This window comes from Asterias rubens, chromosome 12, assembly GCF_902459465.1.
Source record: "Asterias rubens chromosome 12, eAstRub1.3, whole genome shotgun sequence".
In the NCBI taxonomy this organism is placed as follows: Eukaryota; Metazoa; Echinodermata; class Asteroidea; order Forcipulatida; family Asteriidae; genus Asterias; species Asterias rubens.
In genome coordinates, this window is record NC_047073.1 from 2143846 (window position 1) to 2161045 (window position 17200).

Sequence of the window (17200 nt, forward strand, 5' to 3'; positions counted from 1 at the left end):
AAATACCGTGAAACAGAATTTCTGGCCAAGAAAAGTATTGGTACAGTCTCAGTATTCTTCTTCTGAGTAAGAGATAATCCCTTTAATCTACGGTTACTTGTTTCATCTGGTTGTATCTTTACCCAGAAACATACAAAGCATACAAGGCATCTGATTGTGCTGATAACCCTCACTGCTGCTCATCAGAACAAACACAATCAGATAGCAAACCTCAAAAATCAAATGAGTTGACACTTCCTACAAGCTTGTATTTGATCCCTTGTACCATGGAGGTTGAAATATTTCTGTGTCTACCTCCATGCTTGTACAGACCGCACATTCGGCTATCTTTGACCAATGGTCTATCCCTTTTGGGGAGACCAAACCGCTTGTAAAGATGATGGGTGTTTTTTTTCTCTTGGTTTTTGTTAAAAATAAAATGAGTTGACACTTCCTTCAAGCTGCATGCTTTTAGCTTGTAGTTGATCCCTTCCACAGACCTTGTTTGCGGCAACTGTCTGCCCATGGTATGCCTCTACAGGGAAAACCAAAATGCTTGAGTGTTTAAAGGCACTGGGGTGGATTTCAAAGAGTTAAGACTACTCTTATCTCGAGTTAGGACGACGAGTACTTGTCCTAACTTAGGACTAGTCTTAAGTTTCTAGTATCTCCTAGGATCGATCTCTTTGTGAAAAGAGTCAGGTAATTTATCAAAATAACACATAAAAACTCACTTGGTAATTGGCAACGGAGAGCTTTTGATAGTGTAAACACATTGTGAGAAATGACTCCCTCTGAAGTAACATTTTTTGAGAAAGTGGTTATTTTCTCACTAAAATATTAAAAGACTTAGAAAGGGCAAATCCAGAAGTCTGGAAGACAACGGTGAAATAATTTTTATGATAAGTTTACATTTAGACTATTTAATCCGACAATATTTATTCTCATAAAATGAAGATATTTACAGACTTTTATTGACATATCTTACAAAAATAAAAATAACCGAACGCCTATGTACAAATTACACTTCTAAAGACAACTTTTACAGAAGAATGACATGCGATGGGATTTTGTCATGTGTGTGTGCTTGTCTACAAGCACACCAGGCAGCCAATAGGGCAGCCCAACTCCAACCATAGACGGGGCTCGAAATTGACACTGGACCGCGGCCAGAGAGCCAGACAAACATGTAGGTCTTGGGTTTTTCAATTAAATAATAAAAGCTTTGTCCTCAAGAAGACCATCAGAGCATAATGATCAAAACGTCAAGTTGAAACCAACGGTTCTTTTCAGAACCACTTTTGAGCTATAAGCCCTGTGGCCCTTCCGTCCTCATTCCTATTGTTTTGGAGCAACAAACATAATTTTAAAAACCCAGATTGCAAGATTAATTGCCCCAAAGTGCACATCATTTGCTGATAAACCGCAATTGTTTTTTTAAATAATTGTTGAGGACCCAAACTAATACAACTTACAAGAGCTGCCTTACCCAGTGGGGCCCCTTTTAACTGGCATTGTATGTAAATCGGCTCACTATCCAATGCTTTTCATCCCCTTACCATACAGTATGCCCTAACAAAGGAATAATGCCTTCAGGAAAGTTTGAACACACCGCTGCAATCAGCTGTTTTGTTGTACATTGGCCTCCAACTGTAGGGTGATGTTCATTTTGTTTGTTCAGTTAGCATGGGCATCAATAGCCCCCTCTATTGACCATAGGTTCTCATCAACTCATTTTGCAATTAGACTGGTCACCTGTCCTTACTAGCGGGGATAAGGACAGGTACTGGCTTATGTATACAGATGTAAGTCCGATTTAACTGCGAATCTCCAGAACCCTGATGAAGGCCATGTGTAATGAAGTGTCAAGAGCAAAGTTTTAGACCTGTAAACAGAGCAATGCACACGAAAATATCTCACTTGTTGGATATGTTGCCGTAGCTGCTAATATCCTCATCACACCGAACTCATTCTCACTACGTCCTGAAAAAAATGTAGCCAAACGGACTTACATTAAACTGTATGCAAACGGAGTGGGCGTAGTGGACGGGCTATCGGAAGAGTTTGATCGGAATGGTGCTCAACAACTTTGAGCCTGCTCAAAATTTACAGACAACCTTTACATTCTGCAGGTAGTGGCACCGTACTACGAATGGAATTGATGTATGTGTGTACACAGACCGGGTTCGCTTGTTGCCGATCATCCTGTTCACAGACAAACCTACTTAACATAATTTTACCAGAATTTAACTGGCCGAATCTATACATTCCAGCCAGACCAATTCTGTTTTACGATTTTCTTAGTTATCCTATGCAATGTGGATACTTTTAAGAACACTCTGCAAAGGGAAGATCTCTGATTGGTTGGATGGTGTGAGTGATGTCTTACTTTTAGTCATTTAGAACAAACTCTGCACTGAGTCAATCTCTGATTGGTTGGATAGTGTGAGTGATGTCTTACTTTTAGTCATTTCAAACAAACTCTGCAATGAGCCAATCTCTGATTGGTTGGATAGTGTGAGTGATGTCTTACTTTTTAGTCATCTTCTTCATCCTCTGCTGTAGGGATACTTTTTAAAGTAAACTCGGCAGTTATAAGGTCTCGTATAGCATCGATCAATTCCTCCTGCTGGCTTGGAGAAAGGTATGTCTTGATTGACTTTAACATCTGGTTTTGGAAGAATAATAAATAGACATTGATAAGATATAATAGCAAAAAGCTATGCTAACTGTAATAATAATAACAATCTAGGCCTTAGCATTATTTTTGTGTCTTACACAAAAAGGTACCACAATGCTTTACAACGAAAAATTAAAAGCAATCAGAAATAAACAAGACAAAGCAATGCAAATGAAAAACAAATGTAGCAGATACATTAATACATGTATTGGCTTTAAGCATGGTCGTATTTCACAGGTTAGAAAGAAACTTTGGTCTATTAAGAGATCCAAGATGTTACCTTGTCCACGAAAAGAATATCATAATGCCTGGACCACAAATATAGCATCTCTGACCGGCTGTAAAAAAGAATAGATTCAAAAATCGTATGAAATATTTGTGAGCACTTCATTTCAGACATAAGATTGAAAACAAAACAAAAGCTTTATCTTTCAATTCAACTCAATTAAAAATCATTACCTTAGTTTGCACAAAAGTAAACAATATATTTCAACGAGACAATACAATAAGAATGCGCAAAATATGAATGCGCAAATTCTGTAAATAGTGGATAACGGGTAATAATAAAGGAATGTAATAACACATAGGGTCAAGTTCTAGGGTAAGTTTTTGCATGATCTCTTTAGATATAGAAATGATAAATGTTGATCAATCAATCAATCTATCAATCAATCAATAACCGTAAATAACAATAGTAACAATCTCATTTAACTAGCTTTTCTAAATACTTGAGTCAATAGAAGTAGCCTAATAGGGAGAAGAGGGAGATTGTTCCATAGTCAATGGTGAAGATACAGCTACCAATCATTCAATAACCCCAAAATCACTCAATACAAGAATCAATTAATCAATGAAATATCAATCTTTAAATCAATCAACAAAACAGTCAATTAACACTTGCTAAACACTTGATCTACAAAAGGTATCAAAACCCTTTAAACCATGTAAAGCGTCCAACCTAACGACAAGCTTTTACTTACTATTGATAAACGGCAAACTTTGTGACCAAGTTGGAGATGGTGTTAAGTGTGTCTTTGCTATCACAGTGGCTATGACAAACCACAAAGTCAAACTGGTATGGGCGCCCTGAAGATTTCAGACAAGAGTTAAGTTTAAAAGGTGTGGAAAACATTCAGATTGAACATATAAGTCTTCACAGAATTACATATAATTTAAAGGCACGCAACACAGTTGGTCATTGTCAAAGACCAGTATACACACTTGGTGTATCCCAACATATGCATACAATACAAAATTGGTGGTCGAATTTGAAAGAAAATATTGAAAGAAATAACACCCATGTTTCTTTTCGTGTGTGTCTTCAGATAACTAAAAAAGGTTTTAGGTTTTTTATCAACAGCTCTCCTTTGCTAACTACCAAGTAACTACCAAAAGTGTCCAGTGCAAATGAGAAACGAACACATAACATACTTACAGCTGAGAAGCTGAATTGCAAAGGACACAGCCACGACAAACATTTAGCCCGGCATGAAGAAACAATTTTAAATCCATATCTACATCAACAAAAGGCACTTCTAAACTTACTGCATTTGAGTTCTGGGAACCACTCCTCGCTGATTGTTAAACAACACACTTTAGACAGAGCGATTTGATAGTTGTGACATGGACTGATGATTACCCCAATAAAGGGAGCTCCACCCTGACTGAACCAACCCTGTCAGAAACAACAATCCATATATCATTATAAAGACACTCAAGATGGTGGCATGGTTGGCTTGTGCGTAAAGCGCTCACCTCTAACCAAGGTGACCCTGGTTCGATACCTGATACATACCTGAAAGTCGGACTGTGTCTCTATATCTCTAATTGAGGGATTGGCAGCGAAGGCTGGATGGCTGTGGTACCAACCGACCACCTGGTACCCACGAGATAGAATGCACTCATACGCCTCAGTCTGGGAAACTACAGGTAAATAATCATCACACAAATCTGTTAGTTGAATCTACAACTACACAGGATTAAGCAAAGGGATTCCATCAATAACAACACAGGCATACATGTAAAATAGAGAAATCACAATAATGTGAAAACTAAAGAGGACACTATGTGGAACAGACTGTACCTGGGTCCATCTCACACTGCATGCCTGTGCTGATGCTGTTACAAGGAACTGCCAAGAGGACATCCAGAGTTCGCTCATCTTTAAGAAAGGTTCCGCCGAGAAGACCTATGACTTCAGTTGATGACATGTGAGAGTGCTGCAAAAACAAAGGAAAAAAAGAACTAGACAATGGTGATTTTTCCCCAAGAGCCCCAATATATAGAAAAACACACTAAGGTAGGAGGAGAATCAAATGACTTGCAAATCATGAAATCCCACTTGGCGTGACTGCCAAAGACTGGTGCACAGCCTATAGAGCTCAACTAGCGGCCGATGGTATTGCAGCATTTACTGCATTCACTGACTTTTGAGAGCAGGATTGACTGGCACATTCCTGGTGAGTGAGGGCACACAACAAAGTGCTGCGATGTATATGTGGAAAATGCATGTAGTGGATCTAAATGAACAAGGACTCTTGGGGTTGAACAAAGAAAAATTTACTAGAGAGGGATCCGAACCAACGACCTCCATATTAACATGCCAGTGCTCCACCAACTGAGCTATCTAGCCCTATTGGCAGTGTCCCTGTTTTGTCCCTATTTTGATCAAAGGACTCAACGGAAGTTTAGGCTAGGGTTAGAGCTTACCACATCCATGATGACCATTGCATCTGACTGTATCCTGACGTGAAACGGAGCCTAGGAAAACAAACAACAACAATTCTACTCACTCCTCATTTCAAGAACACTGGTCAGGAGAAAATTCAGGTTTCATTGAAGAGCAGGGCCCGATTTCATAGAGCTACATATATACAAAGATGATTTGTTTGTATAGATTGTGTGTTTAGCACACACAAAACAAGATACTATTAAAAAATTGTGCATCTATAGGGTTACTAGCCAAACTAGCATGTCACATGTCACATTTGTGAAAGGTAATCTCCTCATTTCCGCTAGGCAGAAAGTTGTTTTGCAATGTGTTCTGCTTTTGAGAGCAGCTGCATGGTATTGGGGCTTGATTTGAATGTATGGAAACAGTGCTTACCGATTTGTCCTCAGTGAACTTGCTGCATTCAATCAATTTGAAGGGATCGTAGGGAACCAGTTTAGACTTCCTTGATCCGGTCCTAACAATCAAGAGGATAGGTAAGGTTAGAAAGGTCAACTCAAAGCAATCAAACATTTATGAACTATTCATAAATACCTCAGGCAGTTTCGCAATTCATATTGATGGAGAGCGCATTATGTTGGGGTGTTTAAACGGTTTAAAATGACCAGCTGGAGCTGTCTAAACCAGTTGTTTTCGGATACGTTTAGAAAAAGCTTTACATACTCTCATACTTTATTTCGTCTTTAAACCAAAAAGGCGTTTATGAATAGGAATACAAAAAAGTAGTGACTCGTTCTTAAACTGCCTTTTAAAACCTTGCATACAAGACCGAAACCAAGACCGAAACCAGCCCTTCCGAGACAGAAACTTTTGCAGTCTGAGACCGAGGACACCCAAAAAAGGTCTGGAGGCGGTCTTGAGAGCGAGACCAGGTCTCGAGAGCTACAACACTACCCTACTCCGAGGCTTTGTACCACACTCACCTAACACTCTTTCTTGGTACTGGCTTAGCCTCTGGTTTATCGGGAACTATTGGACTTGCCTCTAGGTCTCTCTTGTTCCTAGTCCTCTGCTCAAAGACAAAAACATCATTAGTGCGGGTTTCATGCTCTCCTGAAATGGACACCAGATGGACACACAATTAAAGTTTTTGAGTACAGCTAACCGGTATGTCCTAACTCCTTTGATTCAATCTGGTATTTTGCTCAGTAAAGAATTTGTTTGCCAGGGCTCCATCCACAGTACACTCCCGCACCCTTCAGGTCTAACTGGGGGGGGGGGGATGTTTGGATTGTGATGTGACATTAGCAATAATTACCGTTGACTCTCGACGTGCAGATTGAAAATAAATTGGATTGTCGTCTGTGGCCAAGCGATGACGGACTGAATGGGCACGGCAGTCTATAGCAGATTTATGCGGGTTTTCTGTAAAAAACAAAAGCAGGAATGAAAGAAGACTGGCCCCAATGTCATAAAGTCTGTAATTATAAAAACTTGCTTACCACAGACAAATCTTTGCTTAACATAAACTGGTTACCAGCCAAATTTCCATAAAGTTTATGTTGTTGCAACTGGTGCCCGACTCATTGTTTTGATTAGCAAAGAAATTTGTTAACAGAACATTGCTTAAATGTTTCCTGCTCAGCAACAATGAGCAGGATACCAGTCACAAATGGTACATGGTATTTTGGATAGTAACCATAATCCTTAGCTCATATTTATGCTAAAGCAGCTCTATAAAATTGGACCCTGAAAACAATCACGACCGGGATTCGAACCCACACTCCAATGACACAACCACCAAAAATTGATGTTCTTAACCCGTGACACCCTACACAAATGCTACATGTACAATTTCATATAACGATTCACTTAAGTACAAAAAAGGAGAAGAAATCAAGACTGAATCAGTTTAATTGTTGACTTACCAACTTGGCAGTTGATGACCCTATTCACCTCCAGAATATGATGAATACGACCGATGGAGTTGACATCTCCGCAGTTTCTCAACCCAGGACGGATGGCCGACTTACTCAGATATTTCGGTTTAGTTTGCAGCCTGTGCACAGTTCAAGAAAGATAGTTAAAGATGTACGGTCATAGATTGGTTTTTGTCAAAAAAATATTGATGTATAAGGCAACAAAAACTTTCCAGAAAGTTACAAAAGTAGTCATCTGTGAAATGTTCAACTGAATACAGTGGATGAATATCTTAGAGCCCCTTCAAAGCAAATCGTTTTCATTATGTTCTGAAACAATGAAGTTGAACGGGCTGCTCGGACAAGTTTGATTGGGAATATTTTGGACGACCATCCCATTCTGCAATTAACAGAGTGGCAACATACTTAAAGCGAAAAGGACAGACTTCGAATGGAATTGCTGTACTTGAATCGTACTAGGGTGCTACTTGTGGTGCAGTCCTGCGCCATTTCAATGTATGTGTGCACGTAGACAGGGTGCGTTTGTAGCACGTTTATCCCGTTCAGACAGACCCAACTCATTTATTGCCAATAATTATTTAACTAGGGTCACAAAATATACAAATTGTCCGGACAAAGCTTTACGTTCTAGACAGACCAAACCTGTTGTTACCCAGCCTCTATAAAGCAACTCACCAGTGCCCATAGATGTAGTTTCTAATCTTGAGGTAGCGTTCTGGCGTCTTGGACGATCGCCCTTCAAAATATTCGGGAAGTTCTTCTTTCTCCCACTCGTCAATCTTATCTAAGTCCAGAGGGCGCTCTGGTTGAACACACACAAAACTTTATTTATTAATAGGGCCTACTGCGCCTTGAACACCCAGCATGGTGGAAATGTGCCCTTTACATGTCGTATTATTATTATTTAATAATAATAAAAGTTGCTTCCTATATAGTGCTCATATCCGCCACTCAGTGACGCTCAAGGTGCTTCAACATACAGTATTTTCCTGCAAGGTATGTGGGACTAAGTTTGAAGTATGAGACCTACTCCTTTTACATAGCACCATGTAATGGTTTTATTCAAGGTGCTGTGGCACAATATGCTGCAAATCAAACCAGGAACACTGAGGTGAACCACTTCTCTTTACGATAAGTGCAATGGGTCACACAGGACCAACAGCTTTACATCCCGGCATCCAAAGGACAAAGAAATGATACACTTAAAAGTGTCTTGCTTAAGGACACAAGTTCCACGACCGGGACTCTGCTGTTCAGAAACACCAGAGTTTGAATTAGGTGCTCTTAACGGCTCGGCCACAACACGTCCACTAGAGGCAGTTCAAATCCTAATTTTAACAGTGGATACTCTCAGGGTCAAACAGTCGGAGCTTCACTATCTTACATGCTGAACTTCCTACTCAGATATACCGATTCAAACGGCCTCTAGCTTATGAGAAATCTAGGTGTCTAGTTGGTAAGACATCTGCTCTAGATTAGATTGGCAAAGGTCGTGGGTTCAAACCCCACCCGAGTAATATGCCTGTAATTTTGTTCACAGAACTGTGGAGCACACAGTGCTAAGACAAAGGGTAAAACAAAATAATTTTGTATCCCCGATTCTCAATTTGACACCCCACCAACTTACCTCCCTCATTACAAGGATCATTGCCGCATCCCTCATCTCCAACCGTTTCCAAATCATCTTCATTCATCCCCTCCTTCTGCAACTCAACATCAGTATCCCCCCTACTTTCTTCATCTTGGTCTGATCCTGTAATCTTGCACTCATTCTTGAACTCAGTCACCGGGATGCCTTCATTCTGTTCAGGGGGTGTCGGTAAGACCTCAGGCTCATCATCACACCCTTTGACTTGCTCTTTAGTGTCAAATTCCGAAACAGAATCATCGTTCAACTCATGAGTGGGTTGGGCTTCTGCAATACTGCTCATGCAAGTGCCAGAAACATTGTCGCAATCCTTCCGCGACTCTTCTGTATTGAACTTTGTTTCAGCCAAGGCACTTGTATCGTCACTACCCAAAGACTCCACCTTGACAACAAATTCACTGGACTCGCATTCCTGTTGACTCGATGGGTGAAGTATAACCTGATCATCCTTGGTACTACAATCGTATGATGGATCTATCGGTTCTGCTTTCACCGTCGGTTCTGCTTTCACTGTCGGTTCTGCTTTCACTGTCACCAACTTCAGCTGATTGTTTTCCTTCTTGCGACAGGCCTCTGAATCACTACTCTTAGGCAAATCTCTTCCTGACGACAGAGTGTTGTCTTCCCTTGGCAATGGTTCGCTGGGCACCAGGCTGGGCACCTCCCCGACAATACCCAGCTTCTGCAACGCCTTGATAGACATGCTGTAGGTGTGGTCAGCATTCCAAGCCAGCTCTCTGACCAGAAGTGTTTCCTGAGAGAACTTGTGACAAGCGTTCTGCGATATATCCGTACAGTCGAGCTGCCGAGTGTCCGAGCCACCGATCCTTGGAGTGCGTACGGCGCTATGGTTATGGTCTTCCGATGGGCTGATAAGATTATTGTAGATACGATCACAGGTGGCTGCCAGACCTGATAAAAAACAAAATAGAGGTTCAATGTACTTGATATAAAGCATACCAGGCCCAGAAACGGACACTCATGTCAAGGACGGTCACTGCAGGCCAAGCATTTGCGTAGTTACGCAAGAGACGGTGAACACCCGTACACAATTCTAAAAGGTTGTGTATGGCACAATGGTACCTGGGTTTGCTCATCCTGCAGGTTTGCTAATACATTTGCTTGCCTTGAATCACATTGCATAGCAACTGTCTCGATAGTCTGAGGAATTCAAATGTGAAGGGTGCATTGTAACTACATGTAAGCAAGCCATTGTACCAGACATTATGTCTATTCAAATCCAACTCGCAAATGGCTTATTGACTTTAAGATTTTCTAATGGAAGTGCCCTATTTTCAAAATGAAAATGGCCTTGCCCTTTCAACATGTTCAAAGATGAAATTCCAGTCTCTTAAGGGTTAAAAACACTGGACACTATTGGTAATTGTCAAAGACCAGTTTTCTCACTTGGTGTATCTCAACATATGCATAAAATAACTAACTTGTTAAAATTTGAGCTCAATTGGTCATAGAAGTTGCGACAAAATAATGGAAGAAAAAATACCCTCGTCACACGAAGTTGTGTGCCTTCAGATGCTTGATTTCGAGACCTCAAATTCTTAATCTGAGGTCTCGAAATCAAATCCATGGAAAATTACTTCTTTCTAGAAAACTACATTACTTCAAAGTGAGCTGTTTCTCACAATGTTTTATACCATCAACCTCTCCCCATTAATCGCTACCAAGTAAGGTTTTATGCTCATAACTATTTTAAATAATTACCAATAGTGCCAACTGTCTTAAAAATATATATGAGTCTTTAGATTACATTGAAAAGAGACAAACTACCGACCTATAAGTGATCTGTCGAGATGCATAGCTCCTACTGGATCATCTTCAACATCCACATCTTCGTCCTCCGACCCTTCAGGTACCATCCTGACGACACCACCCCCTTGCTCAAGCAGACCCCCTGTACCATCTCTCATCTTGACTTTGGCCTCATCCGCTCTACAATCAACATCACCAGGTCTCGCTTTCCTTTTACACTTAGTTCTCGCCCCTTTATCGGACCTTCCGATCTTCTCACACGCTTTATGAGTTGCACCGACCTCTGCTGAGACCCTTCTGCGCTTTTTCGTTTTAGATCTCTTGGAGGGCGACAACAAGTCCTTTCTTGAATGTACTTTCAGTATGCGGGAGGAACTCAAATTGGCAAAGCCAAATTTTTTAAAGTGTCTCCGTTTGGAGGTGAGTGGAATGTGAGGGTTGGTCGGGGATGTGAGCCTGGTTGGGACCGTCGGTGATCCGGTGTTCAGCGATGCTGGGATGTGGGAGTGGATTGATTCTCGGAAAATGAGGTTTGAATCATCGCTGTTGCAGTCGTCATTTGGCAAGTCAATCTGTTGAAATATTTTGCAAGAATAGTAATTATAATAATCCTAGGTTCTTATACATGAAACGCTTTATCACACCAATAGGGGCATATCAAAGTGCTCAATTTGATGGGCAAGGTACATGTATGTGGAGCTTACTGATGTACGTGACCTATTCCTTTATAGCACCATGTAATGGTTTACAAGGTGCTGTGGCACAATATGCAGCCAATCAGACCAGGAACACTGGGGCGAACCCCTTCTCTTTTCAATAAGTGCACTGTTTTTTTTGGTGTGCATAACACAACACACAGGACCTACAGCTTTACGTCACAACGGAAGGACGCAGCAGCTATGGTTAAGTTTCTTGCATAAGGCATAAGAAAAATAACATGTTGGCGTAACCCGACCTACCCTGAAAATACGGTCGACCCTGGGTATTGTTTATTTTAATTTTAAATACACTATTTGTTGTGTGTAGCCTCGTTTTATTTTGTTATCATGTATACTACCGGCTTAAACAATTAGAAGACATGTCATTTTCATTGCTGGGAGGAAAAAAAAAAAAGTTAAGCCAACATAACATTTTTTTTTTTTATGCCTAAGGACATAAGTGTCACAACTGGGACTCAAACCCACACGCTGTAAATCAGAAACACCAGAGTTTGAGTTTGGTGCTTTTAACCGTGGGGAGGGACACCGGGATTTTCAGTAAAAAACAGAAAAATCACATCACAGAAAAATCACATCACCGTTAAATCAAAACACTTTGGTTAACATAAGAATTGGAATGCTACCTTTGATGGAAAGTAGTATCTCGCATAGTTCTTGACCTGAAGTGGTGTTCTGGTCGGGATGAGTTTAGCAATCTGAGTCCACTTGTTTCCATAACTCAGCTAGAGGAAGATAAACAAATGATTGGCTTAAATCAAATGAAAATAATGACAGTGACTAACACTAAGTAATGTATTAAGGGCACTGGACACGATTGGCAATTACTCAAAATAATTGCGAGCATAAAAACTTGCTTGGTTACGAGGAATGTAGAGCTGTTGATAGTATCAAACATTGTGAGAAATGGCTCCCTCTGAAGTAACATAGTTTTCGAGATAGAAGTAATTTCTCAGTAAAATATTTGAATTGAATTCGAGACCTCAGCTTGTGCGACAAAATTTTCACAGGTTTGTTATTTTGTGTATATGTTGAGATACACCAAGTGAGAAGACTGGTCTTTGACAATTAACAAAGGTGTCCAGTGTCTTTAACCTTACATGTATATAGCGACTTTAGCAGCCCAAAAACGGCTTGTACCAAAATCCCTATGGTGGCCACAAACGACTGCAAAAAAATTACCTACTTCCACTCAACTAAAAAGGTCATATTTTCTTGTCTTTTACAAGAATATATAGAGAAAGACTCTCCTTGGGACTTTGGCTTCACAGGCAGCATAAATGAAATGAAGTGAAAAGAAGGACACAATATTAACACTTACAAATCCTCTCTCAAATGTCTGTCTTTCGTGTGTTGTCCATCTTAAATAGGGCGACTGCTTCTTCTTAGGCCTGACAAACAGAGATTGGTTAGAATAGTTTAATTTTCCCGGAGGCAGAGTCTGGACACCATTAAGTCGATGAACCACCCCCCCCCCCACCCACTCTAACTACCGGGCAATCCCGGTGGTCTAGTTGGTGTTGGTGAGACACTGCTCTGGAATTGCAAAGATCCTACATTGTACGTCACAGCAGGCCCTATGCCTGTGCTTTTCTGTACACATCGGGGTAAAAAAAAGGGTAAAACAAAATTTAACAGTGCCTGCTCTTTATTGCTGATGCAAACTTAACATCTATTACTAGAAAAATCCTTACCTTTTAGTGCCTGGTCCATTATTGCTTTTCATATATTGACTGATTGAGACAGTTAAGGAACTTGAACAAACAAATGTATCCGCAGCCTTCCAGGATGAGTCACGGAATATCCAGGGTCCTTTCTCAAACCGCGGCTTGGGCTCCATCTCTGGCTTAGGCTCCGCGATCTGCGTACGCACTGGAAACGCAGAAAGGCTACAAACCGGGCCTTTACGCGTTGGCCACTGCATTTACAGCGTGTCACAAGTTTAATTGGTGACTGGTATCCTGTGCATTTTTGCTGAGCAGAATTTTGTTTTAATAGCACTTTTGTTCTGCTTAGGGCAGCTCTATAAAATTTGGCAAAAAACAAAATCGTCTTGTCCTTGACGACAAAGTATCAAGCCTGTACTAGAGTTATATGTAATCACTGGTTATAGGGTCTGTCACATTTGGTAATGACTCTAAAGATCAATGGCAATAAAAAATTATGCTCTTAGAAGGACATGAAGGACCGTAGCTTTAGATAGTTCAATGCATTTTGAGAAACATTTCACTTTATATGTAGTACTACATGTATAGTAATGGAAAAAGATATAACTTGTTATCCCTCAAAATTTGGGTGTAAGAAACCTTTTGCTGTCCTTCAGGGTTAGAACATGTCGACTCCGGAGTAGAGGCGATAGCTCAAAAACGTTACAACCTTTTGAAATGAGTTTCATTGTATTCAACTACATACATACAGAATTAAAACAATTGGATGGTTTAAAAACATTAAAACATTGCCTTTAACGTTAACTTAAACACGGGTTTGACTTTCTGAGTCTAAAGGATACCGTTCTTCATGGAGCATACTCTCTATCGTCAGACGACTTTCTTGGTCTATGTCTCCGATTGACCAATCAGTGACTGGAACACCAAACTGTATTGAAAAATAATTATATACTAGAATAAACAATGTACAAACAAAGTAATTACAAGCTGATGAAAAAAAAAAAACTTAGTTATGAGCGCAAAGCATGAAAGCTTACGAGCGCAGAGCATGTTGAAAGCTTGCGAGCGTGAAAGCTTGTGAGCGTGAAAGCTTGAGAGCATGAAAGCTTGAGAGTGCAAACCCTGATTTTTTTATCTTTTGTTTTCAAAGGCCTACTCTGCATTCCGGGGTGTTCCATATGGTTTTACATGTATCTTTATTTTCTTACAAATTTAAAGTTATACAAAATTGAAAAGAAATGGGGCCAAAAAGGGGGGGGGGGATTTGCCAGTTACAAATATTTAAGTACGTATAAATCACATCCCTGTTTGAATAATATTATTGGTTTTTTATCTATGGTGCTTTAAAGCGCTAATTTTTAGTTTTTCAACAGGATTTAAGCAGAGCCATGTTTTGAATTATCTCTGTTTACTTTATATTTTGTTTTTAAATATTTGATTGAGAATTTCTATGCGTCAAAGTTATCAATACTTACCTCATGCCAAATCTGAGCTTTTTTCTCATCATTGAAGTCGTCAGTAAACTGAGTTTCGTTCTTGACGAGGAGACTGCTCGATCTAGATTGGTGATAAATAATAAGAATATTAACAATAGTTACCAGTTTTTATATAGTGCTTTTCACACCCGAAGCGCTTCCAACATTATTACCCATTGGGCCTTAATTCATTCCTTGGATCATCTCAGCTCCCCGTGGAGTATACAAACCTGGCCTGTGTAACATTAAAATGCACTACTCGGCTAAATCAATCACAAGAACCATCTCTGCCCTAACAGGTACCCATTTACCCCTGGGTGGAGAGAAACAATAATAGTTAAGTGTCTTGCTCAGGGACATATTGTCACGACCGGGTTTCGAACCCACACTCTGCTAAACAAAAGCACCACAGCTTGAGTTCAGTGCTCTTATCTGCTCAACAACGACACCCTACGTATATGACACCCTAATAATAATCTAAATATTTTCTTTTGTATCAACCTGCTGAGTTCAGCATTCAGCAGTTCAGCAATCTGGATTTGTTCTTTGTTTCTGTGTTTGTTTGTTTCATAAACAAAATGAAACCCAACTAAACACTGGTTTAGTATCAACACCATTTGTGTCAATATTTTTTGAACATAATTCATACTAGCCTTAAGGCTTATTATCTATAGGGGTCTCTCACATTTTAGGCCTCCGTAACGCTATCTGTTTTCAAAATAGCCATTGTTAGATGGAAATTATTTCGGTCATTAGCTACATGTAGGAATAACTTTGCACTTTCCTTTGAACTATCTAAAAACAAATTCAACAAATCAACAAATTAACACAAAAAATAAAAGTTTGCATAATAGTTTAAGGCACTGGACACTACATGTACATGTAAGTAATTATTCAAAATACTTGTCAGCATAAAAACTTACTCGGTAATGAGCAATGGAGAGCTGTTGTTAGTATAAAACATTGTGAGAAATGGTTCCCTAGAAGTAACGAAGTTTGTGAGAAAGAAGTTACATGTATTACTCACTAAATAAAATATATTAATTGTCTTTGAGACCTCAGTTGAGGTCTCGAATTCAAGCATAGCTCACAACCTGTGCGACAAGGGTGTTATTTCTTCCATTACTCTCTCGCAGCTTTGACGTCCAATTAAGTTCAAATTTTCACTGGTTTGTTATTTTAGGCATATGTTAAGATACATCAAGTCAAGTGAGAAGACTGGTCTTTGTTGAAGATATGAATTACCAAAGGTGTACAGTGCCTTTAAAATTAAAGTTGCCTTTGTGGAAGTTCAAGTTGTAAGTTCCAAAGAAGGTTTGAACCTTTTGGGCCTTCTTAACGCTATCTGTTTTCAAAATAGCCATTAAATTGATGAATAGAATACATGAAAAATTCATGAATCATGGTCATTACATTAGCCAGGATTAAATTTGCAGTTTCCTTTGAACTATCTAATTCTAAAAACAAATTCAACAAATCAACATACTTTTTACGCAAGCTTACACCAAACATTACCAGTTTATTATTAACTCAAATAAAAGAAACACCAAAACACCTTGATTTGAAGAGTTGATTTGGTACTTTTCCTGATTGTTTTTATAAAAACAGGGAAATAAAATACTGGCTAACAAAACCACAACTAACATAAATTACATGTATTCAATTAATGTTTAAATTTTAAAAACATTTTGTGAGTTGAGCCTTGACTTGAGGAATTTACTCACTGCTGGTGGTAAAATAACATTTAAAGTATCCACTGCGCTGCATCACTCAATTATCTCAATTATAGGCAGTCAGATACTTTGACATTTTCCCATTATTTTGCAAAAATTATATCAAACGGTACACTACAAATCCAACGACCGACTACAAATTTGGCACAAAAGTTTATCACGAAATCAATGCAACACAAAACATAAACGTCAGTTTCAAGTAAATACATTTTTACACTTAAATAAATCCACATTTACCCCATTTATTGACAAAATAATATGTATTGGGTTAGCATACAACTAAAAATGTAATTTCAAGAGCAAAAAACGAATATATTACCCCTCTTTTTCGTCGAAACCTTCGACGTCAATTTCATCTTCCATTTCGTCCGCCATTCTATTTTGAACTGCTGTGTCAAATTTAGGAACAGCGCCCTCTTCTGACCACACTAAAAAAAAATCGAAGTTGTCTGTCTAACTTTCACAAAATTTTTACTCTTCCAAAAGAAACACACATACAAAAAAACTGTTATGTACAGACACAGCACTGATTTTTGTTATGGTACTCAAGGAAAAGTATATTGGAAATAAGCTGAAAATTGGATGTCTGATTAACAATAACTGTTTTCTCCTGCGGCACCACGGATTAAAACTGAACTGAAAAATTTCCATTTAGTTTAGCCTTGGGGGTTGTGGGGGGGGGGGGGGGGGGTTGCATTTATCTTACTTCACTTTTAAGCATTCCCTACCTGGGGGCTAGTCATCTCGCCCCTAGCAAGCTCGCCAACAAAGCCGCCCCCTAACCGGCTTGCCCCGGGACTTTACAAAGTCGCCCCCTGACAATGTATTCACAAGAGATAAAATAAATGTATGAGAAACAGAACAAATAGCATAACACATCTTGATGTTTATTATCTTGTACGGTACTGAAATTTTCTTACA

At 39.4% G+C, this 17200-nt stretch overlaps 1 protein-coding gene across 1 annotated transcript; it reads right to left on the reverse strand.

The window, feature by feature from the left end:
- Window positions 1-893: 893 nt before the first annotated feature.
- On the reverse strand, window positions 894-16862 carry LOC117297917 (histone H2A deubiquitinase MYSM1-like). Its single transcript, XM_033781100.1, has 21 exons — window positions 16599-16862; window positions 14547-14628; window positions 13914-13999; window positions 13099-13137; window positions 12726-12795; window positions 12031-12129; window positions 10711-11260; window positions 8898-9830; window positions 7946-8072; window positions 7259-7389; window positions 6649-6755; window positions 6314-6399; window positions 5766-5847; window positions 5369-5419; window positions 4743-4878; window positions 4455-4582; window positions 4205-4334; window positions 3640-3745; window positions 2940-2997; window positions 2513-2647; window positions 894-1962 (listed from the first exon to the last, which is right to left on the reverse strand). Exons 1-20 carry the CDS (start codon window positions 16652-16654, stop codon window positions 2516-2518), a joined length of 3189 nt encoding a protein of 1062 aa, XP_033636991.1. The 5' UTR covers window positions 16655-16862; the 3' UTR covers window positions 894-1962; window positions 2513-2515.
- Between the last annotated feature and the right edge of the window lie 338 nt (window positions 16863-17200).